Source organism: Heptranchias perlo, chromosome 35 (genome assembly GCF_035084215.1).
Source record: "Heptranchias perlo isolate sHepPer1 chromosome 35, sHepPer1.hap1, whole genome shotgun sequence".
Lineage (NCBI taxonomy): Eukaryota > Metazoa > Chordata > Chondrichthyes > Hexanchiformes > Hexanchidae > Heptranchias > Heptranchias perlo.
The window spans coordinates 13,852,522-13,874,987 of record NC_090359.1 but is presented as its reverse complement, the minus strand read 5'-3'; the positions used below and the strand labels follow the sequence as shown (position 1 = coordinate 13,874,987).

The following is a 22,466-nucleotide window of genomic DNA, read 5'->3' as shown; positions in this document are numbered from 1 at the left end:
TTCTTTTAAAAAGGCCTAATTTCATCAGTAGGCCCGAGACTTGGGGTGGGTGTGGCTCTTTAGGTCATGGCTTCACCATCTTCGCCGGTGCCGGGACCCAGCAGGACGTATGCGGCGGTTACCTCGGGGGCCGCTCCTACAGTTCGTGCCGCTCCTGCTGGGCCGGCGCCTTTCCGCCTCATTACGAGGAAGCATGGGGTGAAGAGCTACGCCCACCCCAACATGACCATTGAGGCCTGCGTAAAGGCCATGGCCGAGGTTGTCGGCCCCTCGGCCATCGTCGCGGCCTCAAAAATGTACGGGAGGGTGGTGTTCTTCCTGAGGTCCGAGCGGGCGGTGTCCCTGGCCCTTAGTAAGGGGCTCACGGTTGGCGGGACCTTCCTGCCGGTGGACCCGCTGGAGGCCACCGCGCAGCGAGTCATTTTATCTAACGTCCCGCCTTTCCTGTCGGACGAGCTCCTCCTCCCCCACCTACGTCAACTGGGGGAGGTGAGGTCGGGGGTAACGCCGCTGCCGCTCGGACTCAGGGAGAACAGCCTCCGGCATGTTTACTCCTTCCGTCGCCAGGCATTCGTCAAGCTGGCACGGGAGGAGGTTACGGAGGGGGGCTTTAACGCCCTCCACGAGGGGACCCCTTACCGCGTCTTTTGGACGGCAGAGGGTGGGCGGTGCCATCCCTGTAAGGAGGTGGGGCACCTGAAGAGGAACTGCCCTGCCTCTCAGGCCGCCAAAACAGCTACGGCGGCCGGGGCTGGCGCCGCCACCGCTCCTCCCCCCAACCCCGCCCCCGCGTCGGGAGAGTCAACTGCGCGGGTGGAGGTTGGCGTCGAGGCCTCCGCCAGGGGGGAGGAGGGGAACCCTCGCCAGAAGAAAGCGCGGAGAAAGAGGAAGAATTTAGAGGCTGGTCCCCGGGACAGAGAAGATCTCAGTCAGCCCGAGGCCGTGACCGCGGCCAGTCAACATCTCGCGGTCGCGACAGAGCCCGGGCTGGCGGGTGATCAGGAGGGAGCGGAGGCGGGGGTCCCAGCAGACATGGAGTCCCCCCTCCCTCCGCGACCCTCCTGGAAGAAAAAGAGGCACCACTCCCCGGAAGCGAACGGGCTCCCTGCTAATGGACGGCCCCCCGTGGAAGGGGAGTCGGTGCCGGTCGCGGATCCTGCGGCCCCGCCCGTGACATCCGAACAGCGGCGGGGGTCATCCACCTCTCGGGGGGAGGGGATCGCTCCCGTGCCTCCCGGGGGGGATGGAGAGACCCCGCCGATGGGGGGGGTCGCGGCTCCGCATTTACCCAACACTACCCTGTTCACCGGGTCGGGCGTCCTGGGTGTCGGGGTGGGCGAGGCCGTTGCGGCCAAATTCGTCTGCCCTCGGCTCGACCTCTCCCAGGACCTGCTCGACCTGGTGGTGGGTTTTAATCAAAATATCTCACCGGCCGGGTCGGTCGGTGGCGACGTGGGTGGGGGGACCCCCTCCTCTCAGTCTCTGGGCTCGGAGCCGGGGGAGGTGGGAGAACTTGAGTACACGTTCTCCCCGGTTTCCCCGGGTTCCCCTTATATCCGGGTGCCGGTTTTTCACCGCTCGGAGGCTGGGGAGGGTCCCCGCCCGGCGCCGCCCTCTGACCCGGACCCCCCGGTGGAGCCCGGGGAGGACTCCTCTGCCGACGATCCTGGGGGTGGGATCGTAACAGAGGTGGGGCTGGCCGGCGCGGCCGTCTCGTTCTCCGCGCTTTGTGCGGGGAGCGGGTCGGCCGCGGGCGACGATGACCCGGAGGAGGACGGGGACTCGGTGGTGGGCACTGGAGAGGATTTAGAGTTCGCCGCCAGTGAGGTGGTGGACGCCCTCGTGCCCTGCACCGAGTCTCCCCTCATCCCCGTTGAGGAACTCCGGGATTTTGCGTCCGGTTGGAGCCGTCGTCGCGATGGCGTCCGGCTGGCCCTCGACCGTTGGTCTGAGCCGGCGCTGTTAATCCGCTCGGTCCTGGCCGCCGTCGCGTCCGTGGCCGCGGAAGGGGACGGCGGCGGGGTCGGGCTGTGTCGGCTCAGATCCCTCCTCACCGGCCTCTTGAGCGAGTGGCGGTCGACTCGCGGCCCCGCTCCCTCCGCGCGTTAGGTTTAAGTAGGTTGCGCTGTGCTCTTGCCATGGAGATAACCATAGCCAGCCTCAACATCAACGGCGGCAGAGACGCCCGCCTTAGATTTGACAAGTTCTCGGTCCTTCGGGACGGGAAGTATGCGGTGTGCTTTCTGCAGGAAACCCACACCGTTCCGGGAGACGAGGCCACGTGGATCCTGGAATGGGGAGGGGGGGTCTACTTGAGTCACCTCGCCAGCGTTTCGAGCGGGGTGGCCATCTTGTTGGCCCCGACTTTTCAGCCGGAGATCTTGGGGGTCAAGGAGCCGGTGCCGGGCCGCTTGCTCCACGTAGCCCTTCGCCACGGGGCCGTGCCGCTTCACCTGGTGAACGTGTACGCCCCCTGGTCCGAGGGCGAGCAAGTGAGCTTCTTTGAGGAAGTGTCCACTTACCTGAACTCCGTCGACGCCGGCGAGTGCATTATCCTCGGGGGGGATTTTAACCGTACCCTCGAGGCGAGGGACCGCTCCGGTCCCGCGGATCGCCGGTCGGCGACGGGGAAGTTGAGGGACCTGGTCGGGTCCTTCGACTTGGTGGACGTCTGGCGGAATCTCCATCCCGACTCCGGCCAGTTCACCTTTGTGAGGGCTGCAGGAGGGAGCACCAGAATCGACCGCCTGTACGTTTCGCGGGCGTACGCCTCCTGCGTCCCGTCGGCCTCCATCCGGCCGGTGTCGTGCTCGGACCACCACCTGGTGTGGATGGAGCTCGCTCTGCTCCGCGCCCGGTCGGGGTCCGCGTACTGGCACTTTAACAACCGGCTGCTGGAGGACGCGCGGTTCCGGGACTCGTTCCGTCTGTTCTGGAGCGACTGGAGAGGGAAGCGGGGAGGCTTCTCCTCCTTGAGGCTATGGTGGGACGTGGGCAAGGCTCACGTCCGCCTCTTCTGTCAAGAGTACGCGAGGGGGTCGACTAAGAGGCGGGAGTCCGAGGTCAGGCGGTTGGAGCAGGAGGTGCTTGGCCTGGAGTCCCGTCTCGGTCAGGCCGCCGAGGATCCGGCCCTGCGGCAGGTGTACGAGGGGAGGAAGGACGCTCTGAGGGACCTGCAACTGGTCGGGTCCCGAGGAGCGTACGTGAGGTCGCGGCTCCAGCTCCTTCGGGACCTGGACCGCGGCTCTCCCTTCTTCTACTCGCTGGAAAAGCGGCGGGGGGCTCGTAAGCAGCTCCTTACGCTGCTGGCCGACGACGGGTCCCTCGTCTCGGACCCGGAGGGAGTCAGGGCCCGGGCTCGATCTTACTACGAGGCTCTGTTCTCTCCGGATCCGTCCGGCGAGGAGGCGCGCAGAGTTTTGTGGGAGGACCTGCCGAAGATTGGCCCGGAGGACGCCGACAGTCTGGACGCTCCCCTCAGTTTGGCGGAGCTGACGGGCGCCCTCCACCAGCTCTCCAGGGGCAAGTCCCCGGGGCTGGACGGGCTGACCGTGGAGTTCCTCAGGGCCTTCTGGGACGTCCTGGGGAGCGACTACGCGCGGGTCCTGGGGGAATGTCTGGCGACCGGGGAGATGCCCCTTTCGTGGCGCAGGGCGGTCGTGGTCCTGCTGCCTAAGAAGGGGGATCTCCGCAACCTTAAAAACTGGCGCCCGGTCTCCCTCCTCAGCACGGATTATAAGGTCTTTGCCAAGGCGATGTCTGCTCGCCTGGGCACCGTGCTGGCCCACATGATCCACCCCGACCAGTCCTACACGCTCCCGGGCCGGAAGATCCACGATAACATCCACCTGGTCCGGGACCTGATCCACCATTCCCAGAGGGCTGGTCTGTCGGTCGCCTTCCTTTCCTTAGATCAGGAGAAGGCGTTCGACAGGGTGGATCACGAGTATCTATTCGGGACTCTGCGCGCTTTCGGGTTCGGGTCGCATTTCGTCGCCCGGATCCGACTTCTGTACGCTGCCGCGGAGTGTCTGATTAAGGTTAACGGATCCTTGACGGCGCCCCTTCGCTTCGGGAGAGGAGTGCGTCAGGGGTGCCCCATGTCCGGCCAATTATATACCATCTGCGTAGAGCCTTTCCTGCGCCTCTTGCGCAAGAGGTTGTCGGGACTGGCTCTGCTCGAGCCGGGCGTGGAGGTCGTCCTTTCGGCTTACGCCGACGACGTGCTCCTCGTGGTCACGGATCCCCTTGACTTGCGGAGGATGCGCGAGTGCCAAGAGGTCTACGCTGCCGCGTCCTCCGCAAGGATCAACTGGGAGAAATGTTCCGGACTCCTGGTGGGTCAGTGGCGGGTGGACTCCCTGCCGGAGGAGCTCAGGCCTTTCGCCTGGAGTACCACGCACCTCCGGTACCTGGGAGTCTACCTCGGCCCTGCCGAGGAAGCCTGGCCGGCGAACTGGGAAGAGCTGGAGTCAAAGTCGCCGCTCGCCTGGCGCGCTGGACAGGACTGCTCCGAGTGTTATCCTACAGGGGTCGTGTGCTGGTCATAAACCAGCTGGTGGCCGCCATGTTGTGGTACCGGTTGGTCACTTTGACCCCCCCCCCTGAGTTCGTCGCCAAGATTCAGAAGAAGTTTGTCGACTTCTTCTGGGCCAAAGGGATACACTGGGTCGCTGCCGCGGTCCTGAGTCTCCCGCTTAGGGAGGGCGGTCAGGGGCTGGTGTGCGTCCGCACCCAGGTGGCAACTTTCCGCCTTCGGACGCTGCGGCGATACCTGTACGTTGAGCATCCTCTTAGATGGCGTGCGCTGGCGACGTATTTTTTCCGCCAGCTGCACGGCCTGAACTACGACACGCAGCTCCTGTTCATCTCGCTGGTGGGCGGCCGCATGTCTTTGCAGGAGCTGCCTGTCTTTTACCAGGATCTGCTCAGGGTCTGGAACATGGTCGCCTCCGGTCGGAGCTCTCACCCATCAGGGGTAGCGGCCGTCCTGCAGGAGCCGCTGCTCGGGAATCCGTTCCTCCGCGATATCGGCTTCGGCCACTCGCGGCTGTCGGTGCGGAGGGCCGTGGCCGGTCGGGTGACCAGAGTCAGGGACGTCCTGGATGGCGGGAGGTCGGGTTGGCTCGAGCCGTGGGCGCTCGCCGCACGGATGTCCTCGTGGCGTGCCGGGGACGCGGCCGCCGCCATCCGGGCGTTGAAATCGGCGCTCGGCCCTGACTCCACTCGGGATGTGGAGGCGGCTCAGGCGTGCGGAGCCATCCCGTCCGACCTGACCCCCGTTCGGACGGAGTTCCTCCTCGGCGCCAAACCCCGGAACCTCCCTCGGGGGGCCGCGCCTCACAACTTGAGCCGTCTCTCGGAAATTCCCTCCGTGCCGTTTCACACCGCGCGGAGGGATTTCCTGTACGGGCTGCTCCTGCACACCATCCACTTCCTCGCCCTCGTCTCTCTGCCGGACACGCCCTGGCGTGCCATCCTGCCGTCCGGCGGAGACGGGGGTCCCCATTGGGAGGCTCTCTATACAGGGGTCCTCCCGTGTTACTTTGGGGATCTGGGGTGGAGGGTGGCGCACGGAGCAGTCGCGTGCAACCGGCGGTTACGCCATTTCACGGACACCCAGGCCGCTTGTGATTTCTGCGGCCTGGAGGAGTCCGTGTTCCATCTGTACACCGGGTGTGCGAGACTGCAGCCCCTGTTCCATTATTTGAAGGGGCTGCTCCTCAAGTTCTGGCTGCACTTCAGTCCCACGCTCCTGATCTTTGGCCGCCCGGTGAGGGGGGGGGCGGGCAGGTCGGTGGACGTTCTCGTGGGCCTGCTCCTGGGCCTGTCCAAGGTGGCCATCCACAGGTCTAGGATGATCGTGGTCCGTGGGGGCGGTCGCTCGGCCTGTCTGCCTCTCTTCCGCGGAATGCTCCGCGCCCGGGTGGCCCTGGAGATGGAGCACGCGGTGTCTGCCGGTACGCTCGAGGCTTTCCGCGGCCGGTGGGCACCGCAGGGGCTGGAGTGTATCCTGGACGAGGAGAATAAAATTTTAATTTGAACACTTGGTTTTGGTTTATTTGGTTTTTAGTATTTAAGCACACCCCACCCCCCCCCTTCTTATAAAAGGGGGGCCTAATTAAAAAAAAACACACCCTAAAAGAAAAAAAAAAATCTGATCACATCTCTGTTTCCAGAATCAGAGCTTCACACATTTCTCAAAGAGATCGATCAGTTTACAAATGGAAATCCCATCCCGTAGATGGTGTCGAGCACAATCGTTTCTAAGTTATCGCAACTCTTGGACAATTGATGGGCATCTCGGTGTGTCCTGAAAGAGTCCATTATACCAAGATTCACAATGTTGATCACCACAATAGATTGAAGGAGACTGACCTTCACCAGACAGTCCGCAGTGAGTCCGCAAACCAACCGACAACGAGTTGGGGAAATGGAAAGTGGATCAGTTGGGAGCTTCAAACAGAACTCTGTTGCTCCATCACTGTAAAGTGCGATGTGGAGTTTTATCCCCATGAAATTTAGAACCTGTAAAGTCCAGTGTTTAGTTTGCACTGTTTATTCATCTCCTGCAAATCTCGAGTCTGTTGTGAGGAAAGGTTTTATATCTGATATGTCAACTGTCTTGTGTTTTCTAGACCAATGTTGCCTGATCTGGTGAGTATCTCCAACATTTTTTGTTTGTGTTTGAGTTTTCCAGTATCTTCAGTATTTTGTTCCTATCCTGTTGTATCTCTGGTGCAACTACCAGGCATTGAACAGAAGGACCACAAAGCCTCAAGAACAGAGAAGAGTGAATTGCATAAAACTTACATCGCAACAGGCTGTTTGGCCCAACAAGTTCATGTTGGTGTTTATCCTTCACACAAGCAGTAGTCTTAATCCCATAGGCCTACCCTGTTATCCAGTCTTGCTCATGCAGACATCCTCCATCCCCTGACAGTCGAGCCAATATTTAATTTGTCGGTAGTGTAACCATGTATAACAGCTCCCTTTGTCTGCAACCTCAGCCCAAGAGAATATTTATGTAGTGGGCTCACAAACTTGATGGTTTCATTTCTGATATCTTCAGGGGGAAAAAAATCACAATATTTGTGGGTTAAGGGCAGCCTTTTTGTGCAAGTTGAGGTGGTTGCAAAGAATACATGAAATATGGAAGATAATGTACAGAAACTATTGGATTACAATTAACTTGTGGCTCCTTATAACAGTTAGTGATGCAATAATCAAAAGGAAGGCAGTTTAAGTTGTTGGGTGATCGAAATGAAATTAAAGCAAATGATTCCTCTACCAGTACAGGTTAACCAACAGCAAACACCACACAGGACAGACTGCAGTTTGATGTTTTCTACAGATAGCTGGTTTACTCAATCACAAAGAATGGGCAAATATTGCCCCGAATGAGGGGACGTTAAACAGAACAGTCTGCCCGAAGGAAGAGTCTCAGGTTGTTAATTGTGTACTCTACACAGGCTACAACTCTAGCACCCCAGTGAGTGATTTGTGGCATCAGCCTAATGCAAGGGCAGCTAAATTGCAGGGATCCCCTCCCTTGTCCTAACCAATACTCATCATTCTCCAGCCACTAATACAGCACCCCTCCCACTTTATTGTTTTAAAGCACAACATATTGATGATGCTTTGCTTGCAGATGTTATGAAATCCCTTTTCTGCAGGAATTGTTACTGAGGTTATAGTTGCAGAAATTATGTATTTCAGACATCCCAGTAACAATTTGGAGATGTAATCATAACCATCCTGGATTGGCACAGAGTCAAGTGAGGAAACTGGACCAGGAGGGGCTTTTTATATTTTTTGGCCTGGAAAAAGTTCTAACTTGGATCATAAGTTACTCAGCTGGGTGTGGTGCAGTGGAGATCTTGGTGATCCGGATAATCAGATCAGCTACTTAATTATACAACAAAGAGAAACCAGTTCAATGAATAACTTTTATTTCCATGTATAACAGATGAGAAAACTGGGAAATAACCACAACCAAAGCATTCACCAAGTCTAGAACTAATGGTTATCGAACCCCAGTCAATGCAGGGTGTGCTTGTCAAACAGGTACACTCCCATGCCATTCTCAGGGGCTCCCAGTCTCTTCAGGTTGGTGATGTGATCTCCAAGCTTCTTGATCATCTTCACTTGTTCATCCAAGTAGTGGGTCTCCAGGAAGTCACACAACTGGAAGAGAAAAACTAGTGAGTGTAGTTAGCTCAAACAGCTGTTAGATGAGGATCTTCAGCAATTATTCTTGATTGTTTCCTGGGCTGGAATAATGGTAAGTAGTGCAGTGGGGATGCCACATTCAGCTAGACAAGACCAAGATTACCCAACAAGTGGCAAACCATCAATTCCATTAAACTAGAGAGGTCTCAAGATCCATTGTGAGGTTTCAGATATCTCATACCCTGGGACTAGCTTAGTGATCGACATCAACAGAGTAAATGACCTTTTGCAGAAAAATCCTCAATACTCCAAGTGTGAAACAAACTGATGAAAATCTACATTGGTAGAAAGATTAATAAGTGGCAGATTCCAGTATCACCCTCAACTTACATGAGGGTCTGTCCTCTCAGTGGACAGTTTGTGCAGATCCAGCAGACTCTGGTTCACATCCTTCTCCATCTGCAGAGCTCTCTGCATCACCTCCAGACCATTGCTCCACTCATCCTGCTCTGGCTTCTGAAAAGGGAAGAGTTATCTTGTCAGCACATTCAGCTACAATGGAAGTTGAAAGTCCAAGGGATGTTCTGCACAAGGACAACAGGGTTAGAAGCAACAGAAGTTAATCTGTGCGCCTCAAGAATAGGAATATGAGGAAGGATTGTGGAGTCAATCACTGGGATGACAGTGGAGGCCATTGCTGGACATGAGGAGTAGATCAGTCCTTTGACTTGGTTATTTTATTAGCCATGGAAGCTCCAATCCTCACCTTTATTCCCATAATCCAAATCCCCTCCAAGTTGCTGTCTTGCTTTTTAAAAAAAACTCAATTGATTTTGCATTTATGGCTTTCTATAGTCATTCAACTTGCAGCTCCCTCAGTCTGCCCTTTCAATAACTAGCTAAGCTCAAATTTTAAAATTATCCTCATGTCCCTGTTTATTGGGTCAATTTTCTTCAGCTTGCACCATTCGATCATTAACCTCCATCTTCAAGGAAGGTAACACTACAGTGATGCTTCAATGGAGACTGGGTTTATTGGTTCAGACCAACATACTCAAGGTGGGTCACAAAAAACTGGAATGTAACTGTCTAACTGCAGCAAGAACATAAGAAATAGGGGCAAGTGGGCCAAAAGACACCTTGAGCCTGCTCTGCCATTCAATCAGATCAAGGCTGACCAGCACTAATTGAAATCGATTTCTGGTAATATTTTATTCTATTCTCTGATTGGCTTTTAACTCTCCACTTACTTTCTTCCTCCCCCTCCCCCTCCCCCAACCCCAAGCTCCTACTTGGGCTCAAGACATGTTTAAAAAATATCCCCTCCTCCTCCACCAAAATTCACTCTAGTAGGTACTCCCATTCTGGTACTGGAAAGCAGTATAAATATCTGCCACCACCTTTTAGCAGGGAATTATTGAGAACAGAAGGTTATGTCTTACTCCAGGATTACTGACAAGCTTTGATCTGTCTTCTCCAAAATATAGGTCATTTATCCTAAAGTGGTTAGGGCCTCAATAAAAAAAGTTCACATTCTCCATCTGCATCACCTCCAGACCACTGAGCCACTCATCCTGCTCTGGCTTCTGAAAAGGGAAGAGTTGTCGTGTCAGTGCATTCAACTACAAGGGACATTGAAAGTTCAAGGGATGTTCTGCACAAGGACACTGGGTTAGAAGAAACAGAAATTAATCGGTGCACCTCAATAAGAATATGAGGAAGGACTGTTGAGTCAATCACTGGGATGACATTGGAGGCAATTACTGGACACGAAGAGCAGATCAGTCCATTAACTGCTATGTTCGTGGTCATAGCAGTTGTAATCTAATGTCAATGATGTTATTTATATGGACTTCCAGAAGGCATTTGCTAAGGTCCCACATAAGAGACTGTTAGCTAAGATAGAAGCCCACGGAATAGAGGAAAAATTACGGACTTGGTTCGGAAGTTGACTGAGCGAAAGGCAACAGAGAGTAGGGATAATGGGTAAGTGCTCACATTGGCAGGATGTGACTCGTGGAGTCCTGCAGGGATCTGTCTTGGGGGGGGGGGGGGCCTCAATTATTCACAATATTTATTAATGACTTAGATGAAGGCATAGAAAGACTCATCTAAGTTTGCTGATTACACAAAGATTGGTGGCATTGCAAGCAGTGTAGAAGAAAATGTAAAATTACAAAGCGATATTCATAGATTAGGTAAATGGGCAAAACTGTGGCACATGGAATTCAATGCAGAGAAATGTGAGGATCGAACAGGGTACTTTCTAAAATGGTAAAAAAAGTTAAAAACAGTGGATGTCCAAAGGGATGTCGGGGTTCAGGTACATAGATCATTGAAGTGTCATGAACAGGTACAAAAAATAATCAGTAAGGCTAATGGAATGCTGGACTTTATATCCAGAGGACTAGAGTACAAGGGGGCAGAAGTTATGCTACAGCTATACAAAACCCTGGTTAGACCGCACCTGGAGTACTGTGAGCAGTTCTGGGCACCGCTCCTTTGGAAGGACATTAGCCTTGGAGGGAGTGCAGCGTAGGTTTACTGGAACGATACCTGGACTTCAAGGATTAAGTTACAAGGAGAGATTACACAAATTGGGGTTGTATTCTCCAGAATTTCAAAGGTTAAGTGGTGATCTGATCGAAGTTTATATGATAAAAATGGGAACAGATAGGGTGGATAGAGAGAACCTATTGACCAAGTGAATTTTCAGACAGCACCATTCGATCACTAACCTCCATCTTCAAGATGGATCACAAATCAATGATGCTTCAATAGAGACCAGGTTCTTTGGTTAAGGCCAGTGCACTCAAGGTGGGGCACAAAAAAACTGGAAAGCAACAGTTCAAGCACACTAACCAGCACTAATTGAAATACAATTTCTGGTACTATATTCTTCACTCAGATCTGTTTTCACACTTGCAAATTGGTTTAAAAGTTCACACCTGCCTAGATCTTCACATCACTAAAATTCATTTTAATGTCCCCACCTCCTCCTCAACATTCTGCCTTTACTCCCATCCACCATTCTTGTTTATACTTTCCAGTACAATACATCTGCCACCACCCTTTAGCAGTGTATTATTGAGGTGAACAGAAGACCATGTCCAGCTTTAGGATTACTAATAATTTTAGATCTACTCTCCTCCCAAATTCAAGTAGTTTATCCTGGAGGCCTCAACAAAAAGGGAAAGGAGGCATTTTTTTTTTTTAAATGAACTTGCTACATGACAATATTCCTTCAAACCCCAATTCTTCCTCTTGCCTCCAAGACCAATTCCCTATCCATGCTACAAATTTTCTTCCAGTGACCCAAAGCCATACCAACTGATCATCAGTTTATGCCTTTCAGAGAACTCAATCACAACACTAGCTATTTAACTTATTAATCTCACTTGCTTTCAGGAACGTGTATGAAATGCTAAGATACCAAGCTATTTAAAACAATGAGGATAATTTTTAAGCTACCCAAGATGCATCACAGAAGACCCCTCCTTAATTAAATCTAACCTTGATATCCTCCAAGATGACTCGGCCTCCACGCTGATTCTGGAATTTCAGCAGTTTCTCAGCGTGCTCCCATTCCTCATGTGACTGCTCCTTGAAGAACTCAGCAAAGTGACACAGGGCAACATCATCCCGGTCAAAGTAATAGGACTGGAGAAAAACAAAATGGATAGAGACATCAGGTCAGATCTAAATCTCATCCATGGCCAACTCAAATTGTGGTAACATCATTGCAGATAAGTTACCCATTCTCTGCTTTCAATTAAGGGGCTCAGTGTCTAAGAAAAAAAAAAGTGTTTTTTTTTTAAGAAGTCAAACTTAATTTGCTTCATTGAACTTTCCTAAATATTATAATTCTCAAAATTCACAGATCCCCAACTCAGAAAAACCGAGTATGGGAAAACTTTGGCCATTGACTATAATTCTAAAATGGAAGTATAAGAGAGAGAGGTCACCAGACGAAATCAACACCACACCAAGGAACTTCGGAGAATTAATGATTCAGACATGTCTCTGTTTCAATGCAAAACAGACAGCAGGTCTCTCTCGAAGCACAGTTTCCAGCAAACAAGGCGAGGGGAAGGCAGTTTGCCAGGAAAGGTCAGCAGCTCTAGAAGCAGGCTGACAAGACAAAACCAGAGCAACAGCCCCAATGACCATCAGACACCTAACAGCAACAAGGGCCTTACAAAACAACCAACTGAATATTACCACCAACCGGGTAATATTGAGCCACTGCGACCAAAGAAAATCAACTCGAGAGAAAACCGAAGATCCGCAAAGTTTCCACTCTACAATCTATTTCTGACTTACCTCTGGGTGAATTACGGTCAAAGATTTGTTTGGTGAGCATTATCTCTGGCCCTTTAGAGCCCAACTTAGCTATTACAGTGGGATTGGGAGGGGTGAGGCATCTTTCTACTATAATTTCCCTCACATGTACTGAAGTGTTCCCCATTTTATTAGAGAGTGTTAAGATTGTTGTGTTGTATTTCCTCTCGAATAAAGGTCAAAGTTTCTTGCACCAAAACCAGTTGTCTGCTGCACTTGGTCACAACCCCCAAATAAGTCCAGGGTCGAGAACCCAGGGAGTGGGAGCGATTCAGACCTGTCAGAAGTGAAGCTGACACACACCACCACCCCCTATAATATGTTGAAAGTCCCTCCCTGTAAAGTAGCTCAAGGTAAAAGGTTTCATCAGTAGAAAACATTAAGGAACAATGTTAATTTTTGGATTAAAGCTTCATTTCAGCACTCACCCTCTACTTACAACAACTTGACAGTGGCACCTACTTCAGTTCCCAGTTGGATGTTAAGGAGCAGAGAAAAATCTTTCAAGTTCACAAGTTTTAACACCTTGAACCATTGTTAGTGTAAGGATCCAGCCTTAGTGAGGAAAACTTCAACAACCAGATTCTCAGAACTTGATTCAATTAGAAAAAGGGAAACAAAACAGGCCAAAACCAGCCAGCATTTCACTAAATAGTCACCAATAGCATTTAATTAACCAGGTTTTGCACCTTCAACATGAATCCTCAATACAAACTTAATCATAAAACCCTAGAGAGTTAGTTTCAGATAGAAACATAGCTATTACAGAGCAGGGAACAAATTATTCCTGAGACCTTCAAAGAGATCATTGTGTTAAGATTATTCACTGAATTGAGACTGGGGAGGGTCACAGAGATACACTCTGAAGCCAATTCAATGACCAAGAAAAATTCTACTTGCTTGGAATACAATGGCATCACAGCCTTAATTTTGAAACACAGTCCCAAAAATACAAAACTCACCATAGAAAGATAAACATAGGAGGCAAAGAGCTCCATATTGATCTGCTTGTTGACACCATCCTCACACTCCTTGTGGTAGTTCTGACATACTTGGGAAACCATCTTCACTATTTATATATTGGGACTAATTTCTATTGCCTAGAAAGTTCTGGAACTATTTTCTTCTGATACAAGCTCTTGTATTTCTACTACTGGGACAGCCTGCATTGAAACCAGGAATGGACAGCACCAATGATGATTGACAATCCCTGATAGCCAATCAGGAATCTTCCATGAATCCAGGCACCAATTAACAAAGGACAGGGCTCTGGGGGAGAGATTGATATCCAGAGCCAATCAGAGCTTTGCAATACAGACCAGCAAGGCCTTGGAGGTGTTTGTGGCTGGACTGCCACTGAGTGGAGTGGAGAGCAGAGAGAGCAGAGAGAGCAGGCCCTTGCCTGGGTCCCTTGGGGAGAAGGAGAAGGAGAAAGAAGGAGAAACCACCATCAACAAGGAGGGAGGGAGAAGGAGAAAAAGAGCACCAACCAGTGGGAGGAAGAGGTGGTCGGTGCAGTGAGGTGTGTCGGCTGAAGGTAGGGGGAGGAAGAGGACTTCAGAGGACAGGGGTCCCCCCCAAGTGTCTGGCCCAGGACAGCTGGAGCTGCCTGGTTGAAGTTACTTTCCTTTTCAAATCTTTGGAGGACTGAGCCGAGGCAGCTCCAGCTGTCTCGGGGAAGACATCTCCTCCCCCTGCCCACTGGAAGACAGGCAGAATAAGATCCACCTTTTAAGGTGCAACCCCGCCCCTCTTCCACCCACTTCTGCAGCAGCCTACCCCTGCAGACTCCCTCCTTCCCATTCCACCATTAATCCCTCCCACCTTCTCTTGCTCTCCCGGATATTCTGGGGGAAATAAAACCAGCAAAGGGGCCCCTCTCCCAACCAAGCTCTGGGATTCGGGGAGAGAGGTTTCCTCAGGGCTTCTTTTAAAAAAAAAGGCCTAAATTCATCAGTAGGCCCGAGACTTGGGGTGGGTGTGGCTCTTTAGGTCATGGCTTCACCATCTTCGCCGGTGCCGGGACCCAGCAGGACGTATGCGGCGGTTACCTCGGGGGCCGCTCCTACAGTTCGTGCCGCTCCTGCTGGGCCGGCGCCTTTCCGCCTCATTACGAGGAAGCATGGGGTGAAGAGCTACGCCCACCCCAACATGACCATTGAGGCCTGCGTTAAGGCCATGGCCGAGGTTGTCGGCCCCTCGGCCATCGTCGCGGCCTCAAAAATGTACGGGAGGGCGGTGTTCTTCCTGAGGTCCGAGCGGGCGGTGTCCCTGGCCCTTAGTAAGGGGCTCACGGTGGGCGGGACCTTCCTGCCGGTGGACCCGCTGGAGGCCACCGCGCAGCGAGTCATTTTATCCAACGTCCCGCCTTTCCTGTCGGACGAGCTCCTCCTCCCCCACCTACGTCAACTGGGGGAGGTGAGGTCGGGGGTAACGCCGCTGCCGCTCGGACTCAGGGAGAACAGCCTCCGGCATGTTTACTCCTTCCGTCGCCAGGCATTCGTCAAGCTGGCACGGGAGGAGGTTACGGAGGGGGGCTTTAACGCCCTCCACGAGGGGACCCCTTACCGCGTCTTTTGGACGGCAGAGGGTGGGCGGTGCCATGCCTGTAAGGAGGTGGGGCACCTGAAGAGGAACTGCCCTGCCTCTCAGGCCGCCAAAACAGCTACGGCGGCCGGGGCTGGCGCCGCCACCGCTCCTCCCCCCAACCCCGCCCCCGCGTCGGGAGAGTCAACTGCGCGGGTGGAGGTTGGCGTCGAGGCCTCCGCCAGGGGGGAGGAGGGGAACCCTCGCCAGAGAAAGGCGCGGAGAAAGAGGAAGAATCTAGAGGCTGGTCCCCGGGACAGAGAAGATCTCAGTCAGCCCGAGGCCGTGACCGCGGCCAGTCAACATCTCGCGGTCGCGACAGAGCCCGGGCTGGCGGGTGAACAGGAGGGTGCGGAGGCGGGGGTCCCAGCAGACATGGAGTCCCCCCTCCCTCCGCGACCCTCCTGGAAGAAAAAGAGGCACCACTCCCCGGAAGCGAACGGGCTCCCTGCTAAGGGACGGCCCCCCGTGGAAGGGGAGTCGGTGCCGGTCGCGGATCCTGCGGCCCCGCCCGTGACATCCGAACAGCGGCGGGGGTCATCCACCTCTCGGGGGGAGGAGATCGTGCCCGTGCCTCCCGGGGGGGATGGAGAGACCCCGCCGATAGGGGGGGTCGCGGCTCCGCAGTTACCCGACACGACCCTGTTCACCGGGTCGGGCGTCCTGGGTGTCGGGGTGGGCGAGGCCGTTGCGGCCAAATTCGTCTGCCCCCGGCTCGACCTCTCCCAGGACCTGCTCGACCTGGTGGTGGGTTTTAATCAAAATATCTCACCGGCCGGGTCGGTCGGTGGCGACGTGGGTGGGGAGACCCCCTCCTCTCAGTCTCTGGGCTCGGAGCCGGGGGAGGTGGGAGAACTTGAGTACACGTTCTCCCCGGTTTCCCCGGGTTCCCCTTATATCCGGGTGCCGGTTTTTCACCGCTCGGAGGCTGGGGAGGGTCCCCGCCCGGCGCCGCCGTCTGACTCGGACCCCCCGGTGGAGCCCGGGGAGGACTCCTCTGCCGACGATCCTGGGGGTGGGATCGTGACAGAGGCGGGGCTGGCCGGCGCGGCCGTCTCGTTCTCCGCGCTTTGTGCGGGGAGCGGGTCGGCCGCGGGCGACGATGACCCGGAGGAGGACGGGGACTCGGTGGTGGGCACTGGGGAGGATTTGGAGTTCGCCGCCAGTGAGGTGGTGGACGCCCTCGTGCCCTGCACCGAGTCTCCCCTCATCCCCGTTGAGGAACTCCGGGATTTTGCGTCCGGTTGGAGCCGTCGTCGCGATGGCGTCCGGCTGGCCCTCGACCGTTGGTCGGAGCCGGCGCAGTTAATCCGCTCGGTCCTGGCCGCCGTCGCGTCCGTGGCCGCGGAAGGGGACGGCGGCGGGGTCGGGCTGCGTCGGCTCAGATCCCTCCTCACCGGGCTCTTGAGGGAGTGGCGGTCGACTAGCGGCCCCGCTCCCTCCGCGCATTAGGTTTAAGTAGGTTGCGCTGTGCTCTTGCCATGGAGATAACCATAGCCAGCCTCAACATCAACGGCGGCAGAGACGCCCGCCGTAGATTTGACAAGTTCTCGGTCCTTCGGGACGGGAAGTATGCGGTGTGCTTTCTGCAGGAAACCCACACCGTTCCGGGAGACGAGGCCACGTGGATCCTGGAATGGGGAGGGGGGGTCTACTTGAGTCACCTCGCCAGCGTTTCGAGCGGGGTGGCCATCTTGTTGGCCCCAACTTTTCAGCCGGAGATCTTGGGGGTCAAGGAGCCGGTGCCGGGCCGCTTGCTCCACGTAGCCCTTCGCCACGGGGACGTGCCGCTTCACCTGGTGAACGTGTACGCCCCCTGGTCCGAGGGCGAGCAAGTGAGCTTCTTTGAAGAAGTGTCTACTTACCTAAACTCCGTCGACGCCGGCGAGTGCATTATCCTCGGGGGGGATTTTAACCGTACCCTCGAGGCGAGGGACCGCTCCGGTCCCGCGCGTGCCCGAACGGCGACGGAGAAGTTGAGGGACCTGGTCGGGTCCTTCGACTTGGTGGACGTCTGGCGGAATCTCCATCCCGACTCCGGCCAGTTCACCTTTGTGAGGGCTGCAGGAGGGAGCACCAGAATCGACCGCCTGTACGTTTCGCGGGCGTACGCCTCCTGCGTCCCGTCGGCCTCCATCCGGCCGGTGTCGTGCTCGGACCACCACCTGGTGTGGATGGAGCTCGCTCTGCTCCGCGCCCGGTCGGGGTCCGCGTACTGGCACTTTAACAACCGGCTGCTGGAGGACGCGCGGTTCCGGGACTCGTTCCGTCTGTTCTGGAGCGACTGGAGAGGGAAGCGGGGAGGCTTCTCCTCCTTGAGGCTATGGTGGGACGTGGGCAAGGCTCACGTCTGCCTCTTCTGTCAAGAGTACGCGAGGGGGTCGACCAAGAGGCGGGAGTCCGAGGTCAGGCGGTTGGAGCAGGAGGTGCTTGGCCTGGAGTCCCGTCTCGGTCAGGCCGCCGAGGATCCGGCCCTGCGGCAGGTGTAATTAGAGAAGAAGGACGCTCTGAGGGACCTGCAACTGGTCGGGTCCCGAGGAGCGTACGTGAGGTCGCGGCTCCAGCTCCTGCGGGACCTGGACCGCGGCTCTCCCTTCTTCTACTCGCTGGAAAAGCGGCGGGGGGCTCGTAAGCAGCTCCTTACGCTGCTGGCCGACGACGGGTCCCTCGTCTCGGACCCGGAGGGAGTCAGGGCCCGGGCTCGATCTTTCTACGAGGCTCTGTTCTCTCCGGATCCGTCCAGCGAGGAGGCGCGCAGAGTTTTGTGGGAGGACTTGCCGAAGGTCGGCCCGGAGGACGCCGAGCGTCTGGACGCTCCGCTCAGTTTGGCGGAGCTGACCGGCGCCCTCCACCAGCTCTCCAGGGGCAAGTCCCCGGGGCTGGACGGGCTGACCGTGGAGTTCCTCAGGGCCTTCTGGGACGTCCTGGGGGGCGACTACGCGCGGGTCCTGGGGGAATGTCTGGCGACCGGGGAGATGCCCCTTTCGTGGCGCAGGGCGGTCGTGGTCCTGCTGCCTAAGAAGGGGGATCTCCGCAACCTTAAAAACTGGCGCCCGGTCTCCCTCCTCAGCACGGATTATAAGGTCTTTGCCAAGGCGATGTCTGCTCGCCTGGGCACCGTGCTGGCCCACATGATCCACCCCGACCAGTCCTACACGGTCCCGGGCCGGAAGATCCACGATAACATCCATCTGGTCCGGGACCTGATCCACCATTCCCAGAGGGCTGGTCTGTCGGTCGCCTTCCTTTCCTTAGATCAGGAGAAGGCGTTCGACAGGGTGGATCACGAGTATCTATTCGGGACTCTGCGCGCTTTCGGGTTCGGGTCGCATTTCGTCGCCCGGATCCGACTTCTGTACGCCGCCGCGGAGTGTCTGATTAAGGTTAACGGATCCTTGACGGCGCCCCTTCGCTTCGGGAGAGGAGTGCGTCAGGGGTGCCCCATGTCCGGCCAATTATACGCCGTCTGCGTGGAGCCTTTCCTGCGCCTCTTGCGCAAGAGGTTGTCGGGACTGGCTCTGCGCGAGCCGGACGTGGAGGTCGTCCTTTCGGCTTACGCCGACGACGTGCTCCTCGTGGTCACGGATCCCCTTGACTTGCGGAGGATGCGCGAGTGCCAAGAGGTCTACTCTGCGGCGTCTTCCGCAAGGATCAACTGGGAGAAATGTTCCGGACTCCTGGTGGGTCAGTGGCGGGTGGACTCCCTGCCGGAGGAGCTCAGGCCTTTCGCCTGGAGTACCACGCACCTCCGGTACCTGGGAGTCTACCTCGGCCCTGCCGAGGAAGCCTGGCCGGCGAACTGGGAAGAGCTGGAGGCCAAGGTCGCCGCTCGCCTGGCGCGCTGGACAGGACTGCTCCGAGTGTTATCCTACAGGGGTCGTGTGCTGGTCATAAACCAGCTGGTGGCCGCCATGTTGTGGTACCGGTTGGTCACTTTGACCCCCCCCCCTGAGTTTGTCGCCAAGATTCAGAAGAAGTTTGTCGACTTCTTCTGGGCCAGAGGGATACACTGGGTCGCTGCCGCGGTCCTGAGTCTCCCGCTTAGGGAGGGCGGTCAGGGGCTGGTGTGCGTCCGCACCCAGGTGGCAACTTTCCGCCTTCGGACGCTGCGGCGATACCTGTACGTTGAGCGTCCTCTTAGATGGCGTGCGCTGGCGACGTATTTTTTCCGCCAGCTGCACGGCCTGAACTACGACACGCAGCTCCTGTTCATCTCGCTGGTGGGCGGCCGCATGTCTTTGCAGGAGCTGCCTGTCTTTTACCAGGATCTGCTCAGGGTCTGGAACACGGTCGCCTCCGGTCGGAGCTCTCGCCCGTCAGGGGTAGCGGCCGTCCTGCAGGAGCCGCTGCTCGGGAATCCGTTCCTCCGCGATATCGGCTTCGGCCGCTCGCGGCTGTCGGTGCGGAGGGCCGTGGCCGGTCGGGTGACCAGAGTCAGGGACGTCCTGGATGGCGGTGGGTCGGGTTGGTTGGAGCCGTGGGCGCTCGCCGCACGGATGTCCTCGTGGCGTGCCGGGGACGCGGCCATCGCCATCCGGGCGTTGAAATCGGCGCTCGGCCCTGACTCCACTCGGGATGTGGAGGCGGCTCAGGCGTGCGGAGCCATCCCGTCCGACCTGACCCCCGTTCGGACGGAGTTCCTCCTCGGCGCCAAACCCCGGAACCTCCCTCGGGGGGCCGCGCCTCACAACTTGAGTCGTCTCTCGGAAATTCCCTCCGTGCCGTTTCACACCGCGCGGAGGGATTTCCTGTACGGGCTGCTCCTGCACACCATCCACTTCCTCGCCCTCGTCTCTCGGCCGGACACGCCCTGGCGTACCATCCTGCCGTCCGGCGGAGACGGGGGTCCCCATTGGGAGGCTCTCTATACAGGGGTCCTCCCGTGTTACTTTGGGGATCTGGGGTGGAGGGTGGCGCACGGAGCAGTCGCGTGCAACCGGCGGTTACGCCATTTCACGGACACCCAGGCCGCTTGTGATTTCTGCGGCCTGGAGGAGTCCGTGTTCCATCTGTACACTGGGTGTGCGAGACTGCAGCCCCTGTTCCATTATTTGAAGGGGCTGCTCCTCAAGTTCTGGCTGCATTTCAGTCCCACGCTCCTGATCTTTGGCCGCCCGGTGAGGAGGGGGGCGGGCAGGTCGGTGGACGTTCTCGTGGGCCTGCTCCTGGGCCTGTCCAAGGTGGCCATCCACAGGTCTAGGATGATCGTGGTCCGTGGGGGCCGTTGCTCGGCCTGTCTGCCTCTCTTCCGCGGAATGCTCCGCGCCCGGGTGGCCCTGGAGATGGAGCACGCGGTGTCTGCCGGTACGCTCGAGGCTTTCCGCGACCGGTGGGCACCGCAGGGGCTGGAGTGCATCCTGGACGTGGATAATAAAATTTTAATTTGAACACTTGGTTTTGGTTTATTTGGTTTTTAGTATTTAAGCACACCCCACACCCCCCCTTCTTATAAAAGGGGGGCCTAATACACAAAAAAACAAAAAAAAAGGAAAAAAAAAAAAAAAAAAAAAGTTCTGGAACTATTTTCTTCTGATCCAAGCTCTTGTATTTCTACGACTGGGACAGCCTGCATTGAAACCAGGAATGGACAGCACCAATGATGATTGACAATCCCTGATAGCCAATCAGGAATCTTCCATGAATCCAGGCACCAATTAACAAAGGACAGGGCTCTGGGGGAGAGATTGATATCCAGAGCCAATCAGAGCTTTGCAATACAGACCAGCAAGGCCTTGGAGGTGTTTGTGGCTGGACTGCCACTGAGTGGAGTGGAGAGCAGAGAGAGCAGAGAGAGCAGGCCCTTGCCTGGGTCCCTTGGGGAGAAGGAGAAGGAGAAAGAAGGAGAAACCACCATCAACAAGGAGGGAGGGAGAAGGAGAAAAAGAGCACCAACCAGTGGGAGGAAGAGGTGGTCGGTGCAGTGAGGTGTGTCGGCTGAAGGTAGGGGGAGGAAGAGGACTTCAGAGGACAGGGGTCCCCCCCAAGTGTCTGGCCCAGGACAGCTGGAGCTGCCTGGTTGAAGTTACTTTCCTTTTCAAATCTTTGGAGGACTGAGCCTGGGCAGCTCCAGCTGTCTCGGGGAAGACATCTCCTCCCCCTGCCCACTGGAAGACAGACAGAAGAAGATCCACCTTTTAAGGTGCAACCCCGCCCCTCTTCCACCCACTTCTGCAGCAGCCTACCCCTGCAGACTCCCTCCTTCCCATTCCACCATTAATCCCTCCCACCTTCTCTTGCTCTCCCGGATATTCTGGGGGAAAATAAAAGCAGCAAAGGGGCCCCTCTCCCAACCAAGCTCTGGGATTCGGGGAGAGAGGTTTCCTCAGGGCTTCTTTTAAAAAGGCCTAAATTCATCAGTAGGCCCGAGACTTGGGGTGGGTGTGGCTCTTTAGGTCATGGCTTCACCATCTTCGCCGGTGCCGGGACCCAGCAGGACGTATGCGGCGGTTACCTCGGGGGCCACTCCTACAGTTCGTGCCGCTCCTGCTGGGCCGGCGCCTTTCCGCCTCATTACGAGGAAGCATGGGGTGAAGAGCTACGCCCACCCCAACATGACCATTGAGGCCTGCGTAAAGGCCATGGCCGAGGTTGTCGGCCCCTCGGCCATCGTCGCGGCCTCAAAAATGTACGGGAGGGCGGTGTTCTTCCTGAGGTCCGAGCGGGCGGTGTCCCTGGCCCTTAGTAAGGGGCTCACGGTTGGCGGGACCTTCCTGCCGGTGGACCCGCTGGAGGCCACCGCGCAGCGAGTCATTTTATCCAACGTCCCGCCTTTCCTGTCGGACGAGCTCCTCCTCCCCCACCTACGTCAACTGGGGGAGGTGAGGTCGGGGGTAACGCCGCTGCCGCTCGGAATCAGGGAGAACAGCCTCCGGCATGTTTACTCCTTCCGTCGCCAGGCATTCGTCAAGCTGGCACGGGAGGAGGTTACGGAGGGGGGCTTTAACGCCCTCCACGAGGGGACCCCTTACCGCGTCTTTTGGACGGCAGAGGGTGGGCGGTGCCATGCCTGTAAGGAGGTGGGGCACCTGAAGAGGAACTGCCCTGCCTCTCAGGCCGCCAAAACAGCTACGGCGGCCGGGGCTGGCGCCGCCACCGCTCCTCCCCCCAACCCCGCGTCGGGAGAGTCAACTGCGCGGGTGGAGGTTGGCGTCGAGGCCTCCGCCAGGGGGGAGGAGGGGAACCCTCGCCAGAGAAAGGCGCGGAGAAAGAGGAAGAATCTAGAGGCTGGTCCCCGGGACAGAGAAGATCTCAGTCAGCCCGAGGCCGTGACCGCGGCCAGTCAACATCTCGCGGTCGCGACAGAGCCTGGGCTGGCGGGTGATCAGGAGGGAGCGGAGGCGGGGGTCCCAGCAGACATGGAGTCCCCC

At 56.3% G+C, this 22,466-nt stretch overlaps 2 protein-coding genes across 2 annotated transcripts in view; both read right to left on the bottom strand.

The window, feature by feature from the left end:
• LOC137302356 (ferritin heavy chain, oocyte isoform-like) overlaps positions 1 to 13,609 on the bottom strand; it is a 35,115-nt gene extending 21,506 nt beyond the window's left edge. Inside the window, exon 1 of the mRNA XM_067971988.1 lies at positions 13,476 to 13,609. Within this exon, the coding sequence (XP_067828089.1) occupies positions 13,476 to 13,577 (102 nt within the window). The 5' untranslated portion in view covers positions 13,578 to 13,609. The remainder of the gene's footprint in view (positions 1 to 13,475) is intronic.
• On the bottom strand, positions 7,936 to 8,684 carry LOC137302086 (ferritin heavy chain-like). Its single transcript, XM_067971772.1, has 2 exons — positions 8,563 to 8,684; positions 7,936 to 8,187 (listed from the first exon to the last, which is right to left on the bottom strand). Exons 1-2 carry the CDS (start codon positions 8,647 to 8,649, stop codon positions 8,041 to 8,043), a joined length of 234 nt encoding a protein of 77 aa, XP_067827873.1. The 5' UTR covers positions 8,650 to 8,684; the 3' UTR covers positions 7,936 to 8,040.
• Positions 13,610 to 22,466: the final 8,857 nt, after the last annotated feature.